The sequence below is a fragment of the Octodon degus genome, unplaced genomic scaffold, assembly GCF_000260255.1.
Source record: "Octodon degus isolate 3935 unplaced genomic scaffold, OctDeg1.0 scaffold00135, whole genome shotgun sequence".
NCBI classification, from domain to species: domain Eukaryota; kingdom Metazoa; phylum Chordata; class Mammalia; order Rodentia; family Octodontidae; genus Octodon; species Octodon degus.
This window is the reverse complement of record NW_004524711.1, coordinates 3,965,031-3,986,694: the sequence shown is the minus strand read 5'-3', so window position 1 is coordinate 3,986,694 and position 21,664 is coordinate 3,965,031. Positions and strand designations below refer to the sequence as shown.

Genomic DNA, 21,664 nt, shown 5'->3' with positions numbered 1-21,664 from the left:
GCTTAATCTTAATTTTTGTTCTAAGATTTATACTATATCTTTGGCTTACAATTTATTTAAAAGACATTGTGTGATATCTTCTAGTATTAGAAACTTTAAAAAGTATATTTCCATTTTCTGTTGACTTTATATTACTTCTCTGTCTTTTATACACACATACACACACATATATGGAAAAAATATGTGTAGAACCTAACATAAGATTGGTACTGTTTCATAGAAATCTGCAATGACCTTTAAGTAAGGGTTCATCTAATATATTTTTTATATAGTCCTGCATAACTATCATATTGAGAGCTCTTTATTGTTCATCCAGGAGCATACTGCAACTTCTCTTGCCTTCTGAATTATGCTCTTTGTTATTTCCTATATGCTACTTCTGGATATTAAAATATTTCAAGTTTGTATAACCAGAAAAAAAAAGAATATCTAATTCCACTATCTTTTTAATGTCTGAATTCTTTCCACAGCATCCCAGCCACATGTTCATTAAGCCAAATTTTCCACAGATCAAGAGTTCATTGTTCTCCAAGAAGCAAATTTCTTCTTAAAACTTTTAAGAAATTTTCTTTACCCTAAGCTAAAACATGTCTACTACTTTCACCAGTGGGTAAATGTAATCTAAAACAAGTCTGAGTCCTTTCCTGGAAGGCCTCTTGTATGGCTGGAAGCATCAAAGAGTAGCAGATGTTTTCACTGAGTCTTCTGGTTTACATGTTCAGTCCTTCAACTGTATCTTCCACTACAGTTTCTAAACTATTCTAATATTCTAGTATTATTCTATTCATCACAATACTAGTTAACATCTAGTTTTTAATGTTTGTGCTAAAACAGAGAACCCATAAAAGAACCCTGGATTTCTGGATATGGCCAGAAAAGAGAACTATTACACTCTATTTCTACATCCCAAGATCACACTCACTGTTTTGGTGGCTTTGTCCTATCTTTTGAGCCAAACTGACTAAAATCTAAGCTGACTAAAATCTTAAACTTTTAGTCTTTAATGTATTCAAGTAGTTATGGAATGTCATTATGTGGATGTTACAATAGTAGAGACACTATGAGGAATTAGTATGGCTTCACAAAAAGTAAGACCCCAGGCTCAAATCCTCATTTTTTCTAGCTACAGCTGTGTGACAAGAACGCTTATTAGATTTACTCAATTTTCATAATAGGATAACTATCTTGCTATTTGCTGGTCTCAGTTCCAGAGCATATGGATGTACCCGTTGCCAGCAATTTAGAACACCAGCACTCCAGGTCGTCTAGCTCTTTCCAAATGCCTACTGAGAGAAAAAATGTTTAGAAAAGATCAGTCCAAGACTTTATAAACTCAACCCTTAGTTAGTACTGTCATCAAAATGTAAGCACTGAGAAAGTACAACAAAATGCCTCTCTAATCACCTCTACTGAACTACATTTAATGTTTTTGTTAGTTTTGATAAACTTATTACAAGAATAACTATGAAATTCATGACTGCACTGGTACTTTTTAGTAACTGAGAATAATGTTCATTCAGAATACCTCTCGTGCTAAAGTTTAGTTATTTTCTGAGGAATCAGATGTTTCTACATTACACAAACATTAGAATGATGTCATCTATTTTTAAAAATGTTTCAAAAAGAGAAATGTAAGGCTATAAAAATAATGAAAAATGCTATCAATGCTTATACAAATAACATGAAATATCTGCATTTCATTCTTTATCAATAACTGAAAAGAAATCCTTGAGAGCATTATGGGTAATTCTAATTGGATCTCATTAATATTAATAGTTAATCAAGTTAAAGAATATCATTCAATTGCCCCTGGAGCTCCAATTTCCAAATAATCTACCCAATAATTGACTTTTCCCAAATAACAAAGGTTCTAAGTTCATACGAATTTAAGAATTACCTAGAGGACTAGTTTGAAAGTTGTGGATTTTTAAAATAAACTTGCCATGTAATTGGGATGCAAGCATATTACAGAAAACTCTTGGAGAACAATCTTACAGAACCAATTTTGGATAACTTGAATCAATTCTTCCACTCCTCCCTGGTTCTTCTACTGTCTCTATTCTGCCCTTTTGAAAGCCTGGTGACAAATACTAAGTAGGATATTTATTAAGAGTTTTACTGAGCAGATGAAAAGATTATGTTCCTGCTTTTTCACAGCACACCACGTACCTCTCATGTTGATAGGCATGCTCACGAAAGGAGAACCTCACTCTGACTTTCTGATTGAGGGCAACCACTTATTTTGACTCTTCTGAGAAATGAGAGCTTAAAATGCATTAAAGTGGGTCCAAATCACAATCAAATGAAACCATGAATAGCACTGTACATAACTTTTCTCACTCAAGTGAGCCATTTGCAATCAGGTTTTTTTTTAATCTTCTATTCCACTTTTAAAGAATTTTAAGTAGAAAATTCTGATTACCTCCTTATTTTTCCAGAAAGTAAATTTTTTTCAACATTTTTATTACTTATAAACCATTTTAATTCAAGTAACATTATTTTTAGAAGATTTACTGACACGTAGTCTGCTGTCATAAGAAGCTCAGGGAATAAATTATAAATAATTAAATATTAAAACTAAGAGTGAAAAACTTTATTTTTATTTTTGCTCTCTCCTTATCATTTCATAGATTAAAAGATTACTCCATGACAGATTGGTGTTTATAACATGAAGTTTTCTATCTACATCATCTGTGTGATTGAACAAAACCAATACAGTTAGAAATAAGTTACTGTGGGGGCTAGGGAGATAGCTCAGTGGTGTAAGAGCCTGCCTGGCAAGTGCAAGGTTCTGAGTTTGATCCCTGGTACCACAAAAAAAAAAGAAAAGAAAAGAAAACAAAAAGAAATAAGTTACTGTGACTGAAAATTTACAATAAATATCTGCATAAAAGACTCAGGTACTTGTTCAAAGCTAAAAACCACCTCCTCATAGATACAGTTTATCTATAAAACTGTCCCTACATACATTCTAACATGCCTAAATTTGCTCTACATGAAAGGCATTATCAAATGATGAAAGGCATTATCAAATGAACAAGATGAGATATCCAAAGGGAAGATTCAGTGTCTCAAAAATAAGCAATTTAACTCAGAAAATGGCCAGGTAAATTTCATAAGTTTTTTTTTTTTTTTTTTCAAAACATCCAATTACTTACTAGAAGTGGTCAAAGCAGGAAAGGCAGTAATAACTTTTGAAATATACAGGGTCTTCTATCCGTAAGTTCTATTCTATCAATAAAATAAAATGGGCTTAACATTTCACTTAAGATAATTCATTATTAACAGATTTTACAGAAGCAAATACCTTAGAACCAAATCAAACTGCCTTAATAAATTACAATCACACTAATGAAAACAAATTGGAGGGTTATGGCCAAAATCCAAATTGTAGGACACTTCCAAAAAACTAGAATGTAAAACGTTAGGCTTAATTTAGATATCATCAATGTCTTTTTCATCATCTCCAACGTCATCAAACTGAATTTCATCATTATCTCCAGGACCAAATGTATCAGCTTCATTGATCTTAGCATGTTTGAGAAGCTCGCCATATGCTTTTAGACTTCTCACTTCATCCGCATTGTATTTTAGAATCACATCAACTTTGTTATTCTGGTAATCTCGGAGACCAACCAATCCAATGTCTGAGGTATTTATCCAAGCTTTTTTTTTTCTCAATTGCCTCTCTGATGTACATAATCTCTTCTCACCATCAAAACACATCGCTTCTAATTGTCCATTTCCCAGCATCTCGTTTGCCTGAGCATATTCTTGTCTGTCCTCTTTGAACAACAATTCTCTTTTTTCAGATTCATTCTCATTCTTACTTCTGTGCCTGTTTTTACCTCCTTTACCTTTCTTCTTGGGCATGGTGGTAAAGACAGTGGAGGAGCTTCTCTGGTTTCCTGGAGGGCTGCAGCGCTGGCGACACCCCTGAGAGGCATGACAGGTGTGGCAAAGGACCTTGTTGGACGAGGCTGGTGCTGGAGGCCAAGCTGCATGCATGGGAGAGAGAAGATCAGGTTCTCTTCATAAGTCTTTAAATTTAAGGAAATAAAGCTACGACCAGTTGGAGCATGATTCATTTTTTACGCTATTTGCATTTTTCATCTAGTATGTTTTTAATTTTATAAACTTCATGCTGTCTCCATGGTTACCAGCTCTTCATCATAACAAGCACCTAGTCTATTCAGAGAAATTAATATTTTCTTGAGAACTATACATACAAAATTGTTAACCACCTCTATATTCTTGCAGTGGCTAATTTAAGCTATTAACTTCCAGCAACAATTTTCAAAGCGTTCCGTAACATTTTCTCACTCATCAAACAAAGATAGGTACTGACCATCTCTCGATGCATCACCATGAATAAGCTTCAATGAAAATTAAAGTGATGTTGATTCTGTCAACATTTTCCACCTAAAAGCATGTAGACAATGTTTGAAAAATATGTATAGGTTTTTTCATACTTCTTGGATTCACAGCCTGACTCTATCACTCTCTTGTAAGAAACTACTACCTATGCCTCCATTTTCTCATCTGTACCAGAGGATAACAGCACTTACATTACTGGATTATTAGAGTTATTCTGGTGTGTAGTTCCTGGTGCCTATCAGGTCACTACCAGAACTTTTAGATTATAACTGTCAATCAATCTTATCACATGCTATAGTTTGGATGTGGTTTAAGTCACCAGAGAGACCACTGTGATTAAGGGCTTTGTCCCCAGGGTGGCCCTGTTGGGAGGTGGTGGAAACTTTGGCAGGTGGGGCCTAATGGGAGCTCCTTGGGTCATGGGGGGCATGCCATCAGAAGAGATCACGGGGTGCTCATCCTTCAGACTCACTTGGCCATGTAATCTCTTCTGCGCGTGTGTCCCTCTACCAGAATATGACACAGTCAAGAGGGAGACTTCCCTCACAAGAACTAAGCCAATACCAGTTTTACACCCTTAGGTCTCCAAACCTGTGAGTTAAATAAACCTTTTCTTTGTGTAAGTAACCAGTCTCGAGTAATTTGTTATAGTAACTAAAAACCCATATATCACATATGCATGAAATCATGTTTATTAGGAAATTTCTTGGTCTTAGAGACTCAACCTGTAAAATTGTTTTTAAGCATTGTCTGATTGTGTCATTCTCCATGTGCAGTGTACACAGTGGTAGAAAGCAGCTTAATTGACTCAGTAGTTTTGCTTTGTACATTTTCTACTTTTTTAGCTTTCAGTGTTGTATTAGATATAAAGTCTTAGTTGTGGATATAGTTTGTGTGTGGCAAACGGTTCTTGCATAGTAGCTTTTATTTAAAAAGGCTTAGCAAGAGCTAAGCTTTTAAAAATAGGATGGATTCACTTATCATTAATAAAAGCTCTGGTATAATAAAAAAAAAAATTTCTTCATCTTCCCAGAAAATAAGCTAATCTTGACTCTAATTTCCTGTGCAGCACTTGTTATATATTGTTTGATGTCCCTATTGTTTCTTAAAGTTTCATTCTTCAGACATCTTTTGTTTTTATTCGTTCATTTTTCTAAGCAAGTTACTCCTGTATTTCTGAAACTTTTAGTCTGACACTGACTATAGGCATTTTACATGTCCCCTTGTTTACTCTCTATATATAATCCTATGAACACTGGCATTTCCCACATACAGGTAAGAAGACTCAGGTTTTAAAGAATTCAGAGCTGGAGCTGCAGGCAGGGAACATGTCAGAATCTGACCTCAGCAGGAAGTGGGACCAGTGCTTGGCAGATGCAGTCGTGAAGATAGGTACTGGTTTTGGATTAGGAGTTGTTTCTTCTCTTACCTTCTTTAAAAGAAGAATGTGGCCCTTCAAACTGGCATGGGATTGAGGATGGCCTACTCCAACTGTCAGCATGATTTCCAGTCTCCGTATCTTCTACATGGAAAATATGTCAAAGAGCAGGAGCAGTGACCCACACCAAGGACATCCCAGCAGGAGCAGGAGAAATCATGTTTATTCCTCAGGAATACTGAAGTGCCCTGGAGTAAGCGTACGCTTTTCTGTAGCAGCGTTACCGGTAATGCTTTAAACTCTGGCAAATTGTTTATGTATTGGAAACGAAGTTTGTTTCTTGTTTTGTGTTTTCTTTCTGTAAATTGTAAGGAGGTGATCTTAAAAGAAATAAATTTTAAAAAGAAAAAAAAAGAATTCAATACTTCTCTCTCACCTCATTTGTAACACCTATCGGGAAGAAAAAAAAAAAACTTAAATGCTGGTGCAGACATAGACAAAGGGGGCTCTTATACCTTGTCAGAAGCTACCAAATTTGACTGCATAAAATGAAGAGGTGAACAGTGATCACTAGCAAAGGAAAAAAGAAAGAGAGTTTGAATAATGGATACCAAAATGCAGTCAGATAGCTGGAATGAGCTCCCATATCCAATAGCATAGCTGAGTGACATGGTTTATAACAATTTATTGTGCATTTCAAAATAACTTCAAGAGAAGAGTCCAAATGCTGTCAACACATAAAGTGACAAATGTTTGAGGCTATGGAAATGTTAATTACCATAATCTGATTATTGCAAATTGTATGCATGTATCCAATTATCATAATATAGCTCATAAATATGTACAAATAGTGTATCAATAAAAAACAAAAAGTTAGATAACTTCTATGAGTTCACTAAGCTAGTAAATAGCAGGTGTTAATCTAGGGTCAAACACTGACAGTCTTCAAAGTCTATGCTTAGCCTATTACCATAGATAAAGTACTAAGTAGAGAGATAATCTCACAACTTTTCAAAATCATGTCTGGCCCATCCAGCATTCTTAACTGACTTCCAGAAGCCAAGCAATGCATAACTATATTCCCGAGGGTAAAGTTCCTCTATCTTTCTGGACAATACAAGTTTATATGTGTGATTAACTCCCATATAACTGAAACTCTTTGGTGTGAATAAGAAACATAGCCTCTATGGGCTCTAAATTATGCCTTTTCAGGAAAAGACTTTTCTGCATCTCTTACACACTCTGCAAAATACTAGCCTAAGTGTTACTTGGCTTCAATTAAGGATTCAAATTGTTTCTTTAGCTACTGAGTAGCTCCAGCCAATGTGACCCATCCTATCCTATCAGCCTAGTGACTGTTCAGCCTAGTACAGTGCTCTCAGTGGCCAATGTCCTATTATTAAGGGGAAATATGAATAGGTCTAGTTGTGAACTCCAATACAATGTCGTGGCTTGACTCACTTGCTACTGAGGAAGACTATGGTTTATGAGTCCCTGACACCCACCAATTTCTGAAAAACTCTGATCTCCATTTAGTGAAAGGTAGCACTAGCTTAGATGTTCTTGACCTGAAACACTAAACTCTCAACTTGATCACCCAAATACTTAATGTAGTAGCCCAGGGATTTCAATTAAAATTTGCTGTTAAGACTCTATGGCCCCAGCTAGACAAAGAAACAGGGAGTAATGTATCCATGTTTCAGAACTAAGTACATTCCTGTTTGAGATGTCATTGCCTCTTATTCTACGTAGACATAAATTCTTGCTAGTAAAATTATTATTAAAAAATGTGAGATACTTTAATCGACATATATTCATAGTCTGGCCTCAAAGCAGACTTTTTTCTTATAAGGTAATGTATACTATGAGCAGTATAATAATGACTAAATATTACTCAATAAGGATTGTAATATGGCAAACTCTGATCTTATACTATCTTCATTCGTCTATGATTTCATTAATAAAGTATCTACTAAATAGGTATCATGCTAAGAACTGTTCTAGTCACAGAATTCACCTCGTGAAATGTTCACATTTGTGTATATATGTACAAAAAACATAAAAACATTTAATGAAATGTCAGTTAATAACACAGAGAATTTGCAAAAAAAAAAGAGAAGAAACTGAGAGTTGTCTTTTTCAGTGAGATGCTCAGAAAAGGAGGTGTAGCTTAAATGGAACCGTAGAAATGTTAAGAAAAGCATCATGACAATGTCTGTGGGACAAGTATACGAAAAACAGGACAATGTCTACAAGAAAATTGTCATCATATTACATGCTTAAGAAACAAAAGAAAGGTGAATGAAATAAGCGCTATAGTGACTTCAGGAAGGCAGGCAGAGAGGCTGGAATGTGCAGGGACTTGCAAGTCTTGGCGAGGAGCTTGAACTTCTGCCTAACGTGGTGAAACTGGAGAGTCATGAGGAGCAGAGTAAATTACTGGATTTTTTTCTAAAATGACTAGTTAGGGTGGTTAAGGACAGAGAACTGAGAGGTAGAATATGACCTGACTTGAAAACAAGGATTGTAATGTGGCACACCGAAGCACACACAGCACTGTCTTTGTCAAATCACCTGCCTGGGGTCAGTACTGATAAGGAAAACTGAAGAAATTTTATTTTAATGCTACTTGGACTCAACCAGCCCTGCTCCAATTTCTGCCATTGTTTTATAGATGGATCAAATCATTAGTTGACCTTTTACTACACTAATTAAAAAAAAAAGTTAACTACCCACAGATATTTCAAACTTAAAGTCAAACCATTACCTGCCATGTTGACAAACCCAAAAAAGTCTTTAACAATACTAAGATTAGTGTTCAGACTTTAGCTAACTGAAATAAACATATAGAGGAAAATTAAATCCCCCAAATGTTCATATTAGGATATAGAAGAGTATTTTGGAAGACATAAAAAAATTTTCTACCTAAAAAAAAAAAAATAGCTGACAGTGAAAGCCTGTCTCAAGAAAAGGTGAGTAAAAGGGTACAAAACTAAATGTAGAACAAAGATAAATGAGGTAATTGGCAAGAACTTGTTAAAATAATCAAATTTAAGAGAAGAAATACAGTACTGTACAGTGATTCTCTGATTTTCAACTTGCTAGACACATTGGTTTATTTTTTGGCCCCCTTTAGTCTCTCGTAAAATCTTGTTGCCATATTGATCTAAGTAAATTATTATTAGCTACTGTCACCACCTACCAATTACATGTTAGATGCCAGGAATATAAATCTTTGCTGTCTAGAGACCAAGAACGTGCATGAAAAAGGATCCAACAACACAAGAATGCATGGTTATGGACATGTAACTAAATGTAGCTGCATGTGTGCAAGACTTAAGCAAGGCCTAAAGCTTCACCATAAGCTGCCACATAATTTTGAAAGTGACATGGCAAATAGTCAAGTAAGTAAATTTGAATAACCTCAAAAGACGAGGTGACTAGAAAGGTATGGTAAGGGCTTCCCAACTAGTAAGACGTCAAGAGGACCTTTCAGAACGAGTTAAGGCTTCAATATGCACATGATCCACTTATAAGGTTTTAGAAAAATAATCTGACATTTTATAAGTATTGGGGCATATTTGGGAGTGGGAGAGGTTATCTCCTAAAAATATGACAGGGAATCAGTGAACAGCACTCTTGGAACGAGAAATTCAGAATCGTGTATCTTGAGTCCTAAGAAATGTTCTGCTTACAGAGTTGACACTGTATTTGCTGAAGCTCGTGTCTTTCGCACCAAAGTAGTTCTAATTATTTTCCAAAATATCTTCGTAAAGTGCTTATTTTTCTCACTGTTGAACTGAATTAGCAAACATCTAGGGCACGTTAGGGATCCGGGGACAGGAATTCTCTACTTGCGGCGAAACGCCGGAAGCCCCTGAATGAAAGGCATCCGACAGGGACGACTACGCGTTTCCCTCTCCGCGCTGTCACGTCTTCACTTCGAAGAAAAAGACACAATCCCTTGTGCGTCTCCAAGCCCTGACAAGGGCACGAAAAGCTACTTGCCGTCGTCTCCTTACCTATAGCAGTGCCTTTCTATAAATAACATCACCGCTCTGAGGTCCATTCCAGTCAGGAAGCCCCGCGAGCCGGTTCCGGCGCACCTCCCCGGGACGCCACCGTCACGCGCTCAGCCAGTTACAGCCGAGCGCTGGTGCATCACGGGAGTCGTAGGCGAGGGGATTCTGGGAAATGTAGTCGAGGAGCTCCGCCCTCTTCGCTGTTCCTGTAATGGCTGCTTCCCGGAAGGTAATGTACGAGCTCATCTCTGAGGATACTTGGATTGTCCCGACGTATTTGTAAAACGGGGCAAATCTGCGCCTTGCCGGGCCGAAGGAGGGATTCTTTTCCAAATCTTTGCGCCGAGTCTTGGAAAGAACTTGCTTCTTGGCTCAGTTTCTTTTATCTTTTCTGTGTAAAAGAACTGATGAACTTTAAATGTAGTTCTCTTGGATAAAGTGCTTTCTCTACGCATGAGTCATTTCTCTCCTTTCCGTGCGGTCTCCCCGCCCTGTACTGACTTTAGCTCCCTCTTTAAAACAATGTTTAAATTCTTCTTCCCACCCTACTCCAATAGGCCGTGTCACGTGTACTCTCTTAGCCTCAGCATCGGAGATCCGGAAAGGAAATCCAGAATTTCAAGTCAGATACAATTTTATATATATCATTTCTTTGGTAAGTCTGCATTCCGCACAGCTTCACGGAGTTATATATTGTGTGACTTTAGCCAAATTGGTTCATTGCCTAGCTGAGAGATTCAGAAAATGTAATTATTACTCACTAGGATATTTTCAATTTTCGACTGTCTTGTGCTTTTTGTTTTCTGTTCTAAACTATGTTTTACTTTTTAATTTATTTGATCTTTGCATATGTTCTTGACCTTCCTGTTGAATCGCAGGAGCCCGGATGTTGGTTTTCATGAGATTATTCCCATATGACTGTCTTTAAGAACTTCTAACTTCCTTCAGTTTTTTCACCTCAAAAATGAGATGTACAGTATCTGAAATGATTCATAAAATTAGAGATGGAGTGGACTGTTATTTGTCATTCCAAAAGGTAGAACGTTTTAATGGATCCTTTTTGTTTCCATGTTTAAATTCTAGGAACCTCCGGCCTTCGAGACGTGGACATCATGACCTCAGTTTCAACACAGTTGTTCATAGTCCTCATTTCTCTGCTTCTGGTTCTGCCCGCTGTTGAAGCAGTCGAAGCTGGAGATGCCATTGCTCTCTTGTTAGGTGTGGTTCTCAGCGTTACAGGCATCTGCGCTTGCTTAGGGGTGTATGCACGGAAGAGAAATGGACAGGTGTGACTTTTAAGGGCCTGTTCAATCAAACTCCACTCTGCAAACCTTTGTACTATTGAGACCCTACCTGACTTTGGTCTCCAAAAGTTACCAACAAACAGTATATAGAGGGTTTCACATTCTTGGTTGTTTCCCAGAGAAGGGAAGCAAATCAGCATTTGTGAAGTAGGAAAACAATGTTTCCTTTCTAACAAATAATACACTGAAAAATGCAGCCAATAGTTTGTTACTTAGAAAACAGGTCAAAAATGTAAAGATGGCTTTAAAATAGGTAAGTTCTAGTTCATAGTTTCATAATCCCCAGAACACATGCAATAGAAATAAGGAAGCACTTGCCCAGAATTTCCCAAATGACCAGTGTTTAGTTTCACTCACTGCCTCCTGAAATGCTGGGGAATCTTTCCTCCATGTTTTCAGATTTTTATTTTGTCGTGCAAGTTAATATTGTACTTAGATATTAAATAGCCAAACATTGAAATTTTTATCTTTGGGGGAGAAAGTTTAAAAACAATATATTCAGTATAGCTAATAGTGGGATGAAAAAAATGGAAAGATTTAAACTTTTTTAAAAACCCTTTATATTGACATTGAAATGGAAAAAATACTGTAATTAAAAAACCTTTACTATTGAGTGAAATCCCCATGGCAAGAAGTACAGTACTATATTAAATATAAACATTATGTTGTAAGGTCATGTGTGGTGTTCATTTCTGTTTATTTTGAATATTTTGTATGTGTATACAAATTTCTGTTTAAGACAGGTAGAGAAGAATGGGTTGCCTTATCTTTACTAATCACTGGCTTGAAGAGAGTGACAGAAGTGGGTAGCACTGAGGTAGGAAAGTACCCTGGTAGAAAACCTACAGATACAGAAGGAAAGAGTAATGACCTGTGCTGATTTGTAAACCAGCCAAATAAGATATACATACACTTTCTGTGATTTAGCTGCTTAGAAAGTTCTCAAACCAACAGCATTTTCTTGGGAATTTGTTAGAAATGCAGACTTTAGGGCCAGTGAGATAGCTCAGCAGTCTAAAGCTCCTGCTTAAGCAAGCCCAGCCACAGTTTGATCCCCAGCACCACGTGTCATACCAGTCCCACCTCCAGGGTGGCCTGAGCCAGCCACAAAACATAAAAATTTAGGACCTATTCATATAATTGAGTCAGAAATTCATTGTTCAAGAGCCTAAGATAACTCATACAGTATTACAGGTCCAGTAAGACAGCTGGAACTTACTAGAACTAAGAAATCATTATAGGCACTTGAGAAATTTTTGATTGCCAAAACCCTCTCCCGGTTGTATAGCAGTGGGATAAATCCTAGAATTCTGTGTTTAACAAGGGTCCTTCAGTGATTCATTGAATTCCAAGAATGGAGCCAGTATAAAACAGTCTTAGTACATCAGACTCATTTATAGTTTCCCAGGTAATAGTTAAATCTCTAGCTCTCTGGGTGACATTAAGAACCTCAATTTTCATCAGAAAACCAGCAGCAGCAAGTAAAATCCTCTTTATAGTGTGTTTCTCCACGACAGCTGACCTGATTTGCATGGGCAGGATGGTAAAGCGCCTAAGGAGTGAGGGACGCTGGATAAAAAAGGAGAGTAATGGGTCAGCTTTTGATCAGAGGAAGCAGTAACACTCAGGTAAACTGGCAGTTACATGTTATATAAGTAATTGCCTGATTCCACATGCTCTTTTTTGGTGGGAGGGGATATAAATCAGAATCATTTCATCTCTCGTACAAGAACATTGGCTCTAATTTAGAGAGGTCGCTGCTTCCTCATCAGTCTAAACTTTTTCACTGGAATGAAAAACAACAACCGCACAGTCATTTAGTCACCTGTTTTTTTTCAAATCTTAAACTAGAACAAACAATCTTTATTGAACATTTATTTCCAGAAGTCCCCAAGTAGAATTAGAGAACTGCCATTTTCCTCATTTCCCCTTAGCAGGGAATTCTAGGTAGCCTGCAGGAATTTCTAAGGCGATAATGGGAATAATGTCTTCCAAAAATAGCTTCGTTTCGCACATAAATTGGATTATATGGTTCTACCTAAAAATAGCAGAAACTGGTGGAATGACTTAAACTTTCCAGCCACTGGCTGCTCCGAGGATCCAAGAGCTATTGTCCTTTTCCCTGGAGAACTGTCAGTATAGGCTAGTATGTTTTAAATGAATTAAAGAGAATTCACAGAGCTGAAGTCCACTCAGGAATCCCATCTGTAAATTTCTTACATCCCTTTTATTTAAAAAAAAAAAAAAAATGCTTTTTAGGGGTTTTTCCATTTGTACAATTGCTTGATTTATTTTGAAGACTAGTGCCTACCATGGAACAGTTACAACAAGAATAGGATTGTTGGGTTCCCCATGTATCCAGCACAATTTAAATGTATACTAAATGTTCCCTGTTATCTTGATTAATGAAGAGTTGAAATTAACAATTGAAGACTTTAAGATCCATGCCAGCTGTTAATACTTCTTTTTTCTCTTATTTTTAGCTTTGCTTTTCCCTTATTGCCAAAAGTGCATCGTTTCTCTCTGTTTTCATGACTTTGTCTTTAGTTTTCACATATTTGGTTAGAATGTGTCTCCATGTGACCTTTGTGTTTCTCCTGTTTGGGGTTTACTCAGTTGCTGGAATATGTAGGTTTGTCTTTTCTCAGAGTTAGTAGATGTCCAGCCATCATTTCTTCATATACTTTCTGAGCCTAACCCTCTTTTTTATTCTCAGACTCCAGGGACCCAGTGGTAGATCTTTTGTTATAGATCCATACATTCCTAAAACTTCTTTCAGTTCTCAGCTGTGTTTCTTTGTTGTTCATATTGCATAATCTCTTGTGTACTATCCTCAAATTCACTATTTCTTCTGTTGAATTTTTAGTTCAAAATTTATCATTTGATTTTTTTTTCTTGTCACCTATTTCTTTGCTGAAACTTTTTTCATTTGATTCCAACATGCTTGTGATTAGTCAATAAAAGACATTTCTCACAACTGCGTCAAAACCCTTGTCAGAGAATTCTAACATTTTGTGTCATTGCCATGTTAAACATGTAATTAACTGAGCCATAGGGCTTTCTTAAGTAACATAAAGTTTAGTCTGCTCAAGTCAGTTACAAAGGTGCAGGGATTTGGTTTTGCCTTCTAAGGGAATAGCAGATCTGGTCCATAGTCTGTCAGAATATTTATCAAAAATCTTAGGACCAGCCAGATAGCTTAGCGAGTTAAAGCGCCTGTTTAGGCAGACACAGGGACCAGAGTTCGATCCCCAAAGTGCCATGCTGGCCCCACCCCCAGGGCATGCTGAGATGGTGATTGAGACTGGGCATGGCGGTACACACCTGTAATCCCAGAGCTTGGGATGCTGAAAACAGGAGAATCACTACAAGTGGATCTGTATAGTGAGACCCTATAGACCCTATACTAAATTTTAAAAAGAATTGACAAATCTTATTAAAAGGTATAAAACATACTTAATGTTTGTTGCATTGAGCCATGGAAAAACTTGATTGAATAATCCTGGATAGGATTTTCATACTTAATTGTGAAAATGGTCAAATCATTATTTTCAGAATAATATTTTTTCTTTTAGTAACTTCATTTTTCTAATTATGTTCTGTGATTAAATAATACATGTCTAACACCAAAGGGCAAAACTTCAAAGAACAGAAAAATATATAATTGCTGCAAAAACAAGAATGTGTGATTTAATTTCTCATTAACTATAATATCAGAGCCACTATGTTCCTCTAATATTTCTGCTGAATCTTTTATTTAAAGATGATTAAATTTTTGAAAATATTACTTAGTACTTCATAATCTGAAGTGAAATTATGAAATTTTATACATAAGAGTTAATTATTTATAAAGGGCTAATCATGGAGCACTTTGCTAAACATTGGGACTATAAATACATATTCCCCAATATTAATCAAGATAATTATGCTCTGGATCAATCTGCATACATCACTTAAAAGAATGCAGAAGCAGGCATGATCAAAAATTATTATTTTAATTCAGATAGTCTGTTAGAGCAGCTTTTATTTTGGCACAAAAATATCAGGGAATTTTGATAAAACAGTTTTGTGAGTCTTGGTATGATATATGCTGACTTGCATTTTTTTAATCAACACTTTGCAAATTAAGAAAAAAAAAGTCAGTTATTCAGCACAATTGGCCTTGAGCTAATAGTTTAACCTGCCTAACTCATCTGTAAAACAAGTGTTGCTATTCTCAGAGGGTTCCTAGTTATAAAATTTTGCGGCTCCATAAAAACATTTTTTTAAGTTCTAAAATAATATCTAATGAGTTGAAAATATTATAATTACCCATTTTTAGCTATAAGCAGTGAGGACCTAATTTCCTCTTGACATTCCTCACTGAAAACTAACCTAGTCATTTGGTACGTGTTGGGGTTCCAATTGAGTAAAGCAGGGGCAGCTCATTTTCTGTACAGGACAAACAATTAGGGTCGTTTCAAGAAGGAAGAACAAAAGCAAATGAAGCCTTGTCATTTCTGTTCGCAGCAAACAGCCAACATGCTTGTTGATACCAGCCTGCAGGTGTCTGGGACAAGGGACCTTAGAGTGCCCAAGTTGTTTCTTTATAGTACGCTTGGTAAGACCCAATGAACAGATCTTTCAAGTGGCATGCCAGACATTCTCAGAGGATAGCTGGCATCTTTAAACCTTCACTGAATCCTGTGGAAGACACCTCAAATGATCCCTAGATCCACCCATTTCTCTCCCTCCTGAGCTCCTAGGGCTGTGGTTCTGTGGCTGTGAGCCCCAGCAGTCCGGCCTGGTCCTGGTTGTGCAGCCCAACCACCATCTCTGTAGCCTCTTCTAATCATAGCAATGAACTGTTACCAGAAAAAGGCTCTAACCATGTTGCCATGGTTAACTTTTTTTTTTCCCGGAATTGGGAATTGAACTCAGGCCCTTGCACTTGCCGGGGAAGCGCTTATTCTACTGAGCCATCAAGGTTAGCCTTTGTCATGGCTAACCTTGAATTTCTGGGTGTTGGCTATCTTTGTACCTCACCCTTCGAAGTAGCTAAGATTACCCAAATTCCTTCCAGCCAACCGCTCCCTCGGGGTGGATGTCATCAAACACAGACTGCCTCCTGTTCACTCCAGTTCAAAACTGTCAGATCTCCTCATTTTGTGAATTCTTAGGAAGAAAGCCCTGTTTGATCTGCCCTTGTCTCCTCCCCATTTCTCCAGTCTCACCGATGTTCACAAGCCCTAAGCTATCTTGATTAACTCTTTCTAACTTGGTAGGCAATACCACGTGAGTTCTTTTGGTCTCCCATCTGCCCTCAGGTCTCCCTACATCCACTCCTCCTCCCCCGCGCAGTGCTCCTTCCTCTGCCTGCAGATTTTCCCAGGGCTCCAGGCTTACACCCCTTCCTTTGGCTTGAAAAGAACGTATTTATTCATTTGTTTGTTTGTTTGTGTTTGACATTTTTCCCAACCTTCCAGCCTGGATTGTTTATGTCACTGTATGCTTGTATAACATTCACTGTATCTTCTATCAGGCGTGTATCACCCTGCATTCGATGTCCACCTATCCATATCCCAGTCTCCTGTGGAATCAACAGCTAGTGTAGCACAGGATAGAAGCATAGCCCAAGTTTCTGATTCATTATGATATTTCTGTTATTTCTGTGGACACTTAAATTACATTTAGAGGATGATTTTAATAACTATTATGATATAGTTAGTTGATATGAATGATTATATACACTCATGCATTTATTTAAGCCTGTACTGTATTATATGTACTCTGGAGAATTTAACTGAGAAATGATCCAACTTTTTTTTTTCCTTATTTTTTGAAGAATACAAAATAGTAACTTAAAAAATAGCATTAGAAACAATACGGGGCCAGAGTGATAGCTCAGCAGCTTAAGTGGTTGCCTGGCAAGTGCAAGGTCCTGAGTTCAATCCCTGATATCAAAAAATAAATAAGCACAACACAAAATTTCTCTAAACAAATTAATAGAAATTCAACAATGGTTGCTGTGTTGCATGATGTTATCTTCAAATTAGCTGTTCTGGTTATCAGATATAAAAGTGCAAAAAAAATTAGAAAAAAATAACAAAAAGGTTATCAGAAATTAAAAAGAAAAAAATAAGACTAAAAAAAAAATTTAAGCATTAACTGCTTCTTTCAAATGACCAGCAGAAATCAGCAGCATGATTCCAACATTTGTTTTGAGTGATGCTCTGCTCCTTTCCCTTCTTCCTTGTCTTTACCCTTAACACACTCCAGCAACAACAAAGTAACAGAAATACCAAAACCAAATGTCTTGCCAGCCTCCAGGCTCAATTTTGTGTACTTTAATTTTTCATATCCTCCACAGAGCTTTCTGAAAGGGAGTCAACAATACCTACCTTCTAGTGTCCCTACTACATTGTTTGTACCTGTGCTATTTTATTTCATTCTTTTTATGTTCATTTATTATGCTTTCTTTGTCACAAGTTTTCTTATGCCCCCGCTCTTCACACATACCCCCCAGCCTAGTCACCTCTGCCCTTAATACTGGGAGCCCTTGGTTTATTTTTAAATTTGAGACACATCCCATTAAAATGCATAGGCTGGGTTCTAATGTGCAGTCCTCACACCCTCAGAGGATGCTGGGATTACAGGCATGTGCTGCCACAGCCAGCTATGTATATTGTTACATAAAAGCCAATTTTAGAAAATCACCTTTTTCTTCAAATATTTTGGGCCTTTATAAAATAGTTCTCTTAGGGAAATATGGACTTTATTAATTATGCCATTATTCAAAGTATTCCATATTATTCATAGGGTAGTAGTCATTATTCAATACTTGACATTCATATTTAGGCTATGGCATGCTTTTCCGAATAACCTACCAAGAAAAGGAAGTCTTTATTTTTGAACAGTTGGTTTTTGTAAAGAAGCAGAAGTTATGCAGAGTTGTGCCCTGCATGCAGGTGAGGGGGGTGAACAGAAATACAGCAAGCATTCAGTGAGAGTTCTCCAGCCCGACAGGAGCACAGCTCCCGTGGGCCTCCTCTGCAGGTGAAGATTCTAAGGCGTGGCACTTTAAGATACTTGGAAAATAAATGTACATTGTGACCAAATGAATAACAACTTTAAAGTAACTAAAGCATTTTTGTAACTTATAACCTACACTAACTGCTTATTATACTCTAGTGTTTTATATACTAAGAAACCTAACAACAACATGTTTAATAAACAAGTCATTGCTTACCTACTTTTTGCAAAATGATTTTCTCTTTTGCATACCACCTTCCACATACATAAATTTAACTGCACTAAAGCACACCACTACTATATTTTCCAGATTTTTTTCTGTCAATGTATTCTGTGGATATTTTAACACCAAATAATTGACTATTCCATGACTTATGTAAAAAATTACTATTTTAACAACACTGGTCTCATTTCTACCATCTTGCCATTACTGAGAACACTACAAGAAGCAAAGTCGCCAGTTTTGACCAAGTGCCAAAAAGGTGCTTATATGCTTGGAACTTGTGTTACAGCCTAGAAATGGACTTTCAAACATTAACGTTTAGGTTATAGTTTACCTAATAAGATCTGGGTTTATAAAAGACAAGAAAGGGTTTTACCCCAGGAGAGATGATAGTAAATCTCTTTCTAGAGAAGAGACCTAGAGCCATTGTGGGAACTTTACAGTAGGCAGTTTGTGAGAGGGGTCAAAAATAAAAAATGATTCCACATACAAAGTGGAAAAAGCATCATTATTGTCATTTCCAAGATGGCTTTTTGCTTTCATAATTGAAAGCAAGCACTTCTTGTCCAATGATTCTTGCATTTTTTTTGGAGTGATCAATAGTAATGATAGCTATCAAAATGTTACTAATTTCATCCTTTTTATGTTAATGTGCACCATGCCGCACAGGGAAGTTTCTTTCCTCGGTGCTGTTGCTAAGTGACAGAATTTTACAGCTAAGAGAGACTATGGCATACTCAAAGGAGAAGCATGGAGGATCCTTGCTTTGACCACACTGCAAAGAGGTCCTAGGGCCCTGGACAATAACAAGTTGTCGTATGCCTCAGTTTCTCAGAGGAAACGAAATGAATAGAAATGGTCTGCCATAAATAATCTGTTCTGCTGCTAGGTCCTTAAAACAAGAATTCCTTCTAGAAGGAGCATGTTCAATGTAAAGAAGAGCTTTGGCAAATAGATTATTCAGCACTGGGGCCAGCTTGAAAAACTCCAGGAACAGTTTTTCTTAGGTACAATTTTAATGACTGACACAAAATACCTGACAACCAAAGTTAAGGAGGAAAGGTTTCTTTTGTCTCACAGTTTGTAGAGAGTTTAGTCCATAAGCAGCTGGTTGCAAAGCAGTGTGGTGTGACAGAGGGGCACTGCAGAAGAGAAAACACTCATGAGGGCAGAAGGCAGCAAAAACAGTGAAGCTGAGAAGAGGCAACAAGCAGTGAGGGTAGCAGATCTTTCTGTCCTACGTATTTTATCTAGGATACCCACTCTCAGGGTGGGTAGCTTTTCTACCCTTAATCCTGGCACCACACCATGAATCAATCGCAGCATCACATCCATAATCCCAGCATCACACCCTCTAAATCTAGCCACCTCCCAAAAGCCACACCTATGACTTCATGAGGCTTGGAAGTCATGAGGCTCCCTGTCTATACATAAGCCCCAACACAGTTATTTCATTAAAAAAAGAAAAAGATTAAAGAAAATGATCAGGAAACACCCAAAATGCAAGGGCCTCTAAATACTCATCAGTGCTTTAAAGAAATGTGTAAATCTACCATTACTGGTGCTTCTTCTGGGTCTTGGTAATGTAGAAGTCTTCTGACTCTACCTAGATGCTCGTATGCCTTTGGGTTCTACACTTTAAAAATAAGAACCACCAAATGAAACTCTTGATCAGGGTTAGATTTCTGACATTGGAGCCCTAGAGGTGAAGGATAAAGCTGCCAAAGTGAGAAGGGGCAGGGGCTGGTCTGACGTGGCCAAGGCACCAAAGTGCAATTATACCATGTGACTGAAGGTTGATTCTACTGAAAAGAAGTCAGAGTTTTGCTTCACAGACCATTAAATCAATAGTGTCAGTGTAATAGCAGTCTTAAAAATATGCCTTTCTTCTCTTATATTATTCTTGAATATTCAAGATGAATATCTATTTAGCACAATAGATAACAACCTTTTGTAGACTGATTCAAGAATTCTGTACATAGAAAAATGTGAAGGGTTTTATAGGGGGAAAATACAATCTTTAGCCTAAGATGGCTCTAGCTTGTATATATGTTATTTTTCTACAGAATGCTGACATAAAATTATTGCTATAGTATTTTTCAAGTACATGTTAATGCCCCTGCTCCATCCCCTTGTGAATGTCCATGTTCTCAAATAGCAAGACTCCAAAAATTGAAGGAAAGGAAGGGAATGGAGGAAGTGCGCACGCACAGAGAGGAGCAGGTCCTGAAATAGGCTGGGCTTAGTGTATTAAAGGAACAACAAAGAAAGGGAAGGCACTGATGTAGATGGGTTCGAAATTTAACCAAAGACCAGATTGCAAAGGTCGTGACCAAGACTTGGACTTCTATTTTGGGCATGATGAGAAAATTCAGGTGGTTTCTGGAAGACAAGAAGTGTGCTCTCATTCGATATTGTAAATTAATCACTGTTTTGTAGGATAATCTACAGGTGACAAGAATACTGGACAGAGACGCACTCAGAGCAAGAGAAAGGATCGTTTTGTCAGAGAAGCTACAGGGAAAAGGCTGAAGATGTTTAGGTTATTTTCCTCTACTTCTCTACTAATCCTTTGCTTTCTTTGCAACTGTTTTTCTGGTACCTTAACGTTGATTCATTCAATCCTCAAGTCTTGGACTTTGCCTTCTTATTTCCATAATCTCTCAGAGAATGCTTCTGTCCCTATATCATCCTTTCAATAATGTGGTCCTAGGCCTTTCACTGTGAAATAACTTCTGCATGCCAGCTATGACTTTCTCCAAGTTGCATTTAAGAGCAGCTAGTGCTAATAGATGGTGCTATGTGAACCCAGCCTATAATTCTGACCGCCCTTGGTTCTTTCTCTCACAGTAATTATTTCCATGGCTATTCTTTTACTCTACCACTTATGTCTGGACAACTTTTCATAAACCCAGATATCTTAGAATTATGAAAGGCTCTGGCTACCTTCAACTGGGGAAGGAGAACAAACCATGGGTACTAAATCAGTGTTTTACGACTGTGATAATTAGATAGCTCAGTTCTACTGAGAAGTCTCAGCAGCTGCCAAATGAAGCAATAAAAGACCAATAGACTGTATGGCTCCAACCCCCACCTCCAGTTCCCCTTCACTACCAGAATCTCCTTACTCCAGACTATGGGAATTTACTTTCTGGGGCTCATTATTCCTAATACTCAAAGACTTTAGACTTGATAGTAGAGAGATGGTTTGAGAATTGGAAATGTAGCTCATTTCAATGAAAATGCATTGTAAATCTCATAAAAGGCACACTGAATTTTAAAGACCTAATTAAAAAATATGTATCATATATATATACATATATATATATGTTGGAATAAATATATAATA

The 21,664-nt window shown here is 37.1% G+C and overlaps 2 protein-coding genes and 1 pseudogene across 5 annotated transcripts; 2 read left to right on the top strand and 1 right to left on the bottom strand.

Annotated features, from left to right (window-relative positions):
- Window positions 1-3,373: 3,373 nt before the first annotated feature.
- LOC101579498 (eukaryotic translation initiation factor 1A, X-chromosomal-like) lies at window positions 3,374-9,853 on the bottom strand. Of its 3 annotated transcripts, none has more exons than XM_023701399.1 (2): window positions 9,778-9,853; window positions 3,374-4,040 (listed from the first exon to the last, which is right to left on the bottom strand). In XM_023701399.1, exon 2 carries the CDS (start codon window positions 4,006-4,008, stop codon window positions 3,436-3,438), a length of 573 nt encoding a protein of 190 aa, XP_023557167.1. In that variant the 5' UTR covers window positions 4,009-4,040; window positions 9,778-9,853; the 3' UTR covers window positions 3,374-3,435. The 3 variants fall into 3 exon arrangements, with proteins under 3 accessions (XP_023557167.1, XP_023557168.1, XP_004641394.1); XM_023701400.1 differs by having other exon boundaries at window positions 3,374-3,998; XM_004641337.2 differs by lacking the exon at window positions 9,778-9,853 and adding an exon at window positions 5,807-5,886 and having other exon boundaries at window positions 3,374-3,998.
- LOC101579097 lies at window positions 5,663-7,700 on the top strand (annotated as a pseudogene).
- An 81-nt stretch (window positions 9,854-9,934) lies between the features above and the next one.
- LOC111812661 (small integral membrane protein 30) lies at window positions 9,935-11,374 on the top strand. Of its 2 annotated transcripts, XM_023701402.1 has the most exons (3): window positions 9,935-10,006; window positions 10,335-10,432; window positions 10,861-11,374. In XM_023701402.1, the coding sequence occupies exon 3, from the start codon at window positions 10,890-10,892 to the stop codon at window positions 11,067-11,069; it is 180 nt and encodes a 59-aa protein (XP_023557170.1). In that variant the 5' UTR covers window positions 9,935-10,006; window positions 10,335-10,432; window positions 10,861-10,889; the 3' UTR covers window positions 11,070-11,374. The 2 variants fall into 2 exon arrangements, with proteins under 2 accessions (XP_023557170.1, XP_023557169.1); XM_023701401.1 differs by having other exon boundaries at window positions 9,981-10,432.
- The last annotated feature ends 10,290 nt before the right edge of the window (window positions 11,375-21,664 follow it).

Bases quoted from the DNA above. Each gene is read 5' to 3' on its own strand.
- LOC101579498 (XM_023701399.1), bottom strand. From the start codon at position 4,008: ATGCATGCAGCTTGGCCTCCAGCACCAGCCTCGTCCAACAAGGTCCTT.
- LOC111812661 (XM_023701401.1), top strand. From the start codon at position 10,231: ATGAGTCATTTCTCTCCTTTCCGTGCGGTCTCCCCGCCCTGTACTGAC. The intron at 10,433-10,860 runs GTAAGTCTGCAT...TTTAAATTCTAG, and splicing joins TTATATATATCATTTCTTTG to GAACCTCCGGCCTTCGAGAC.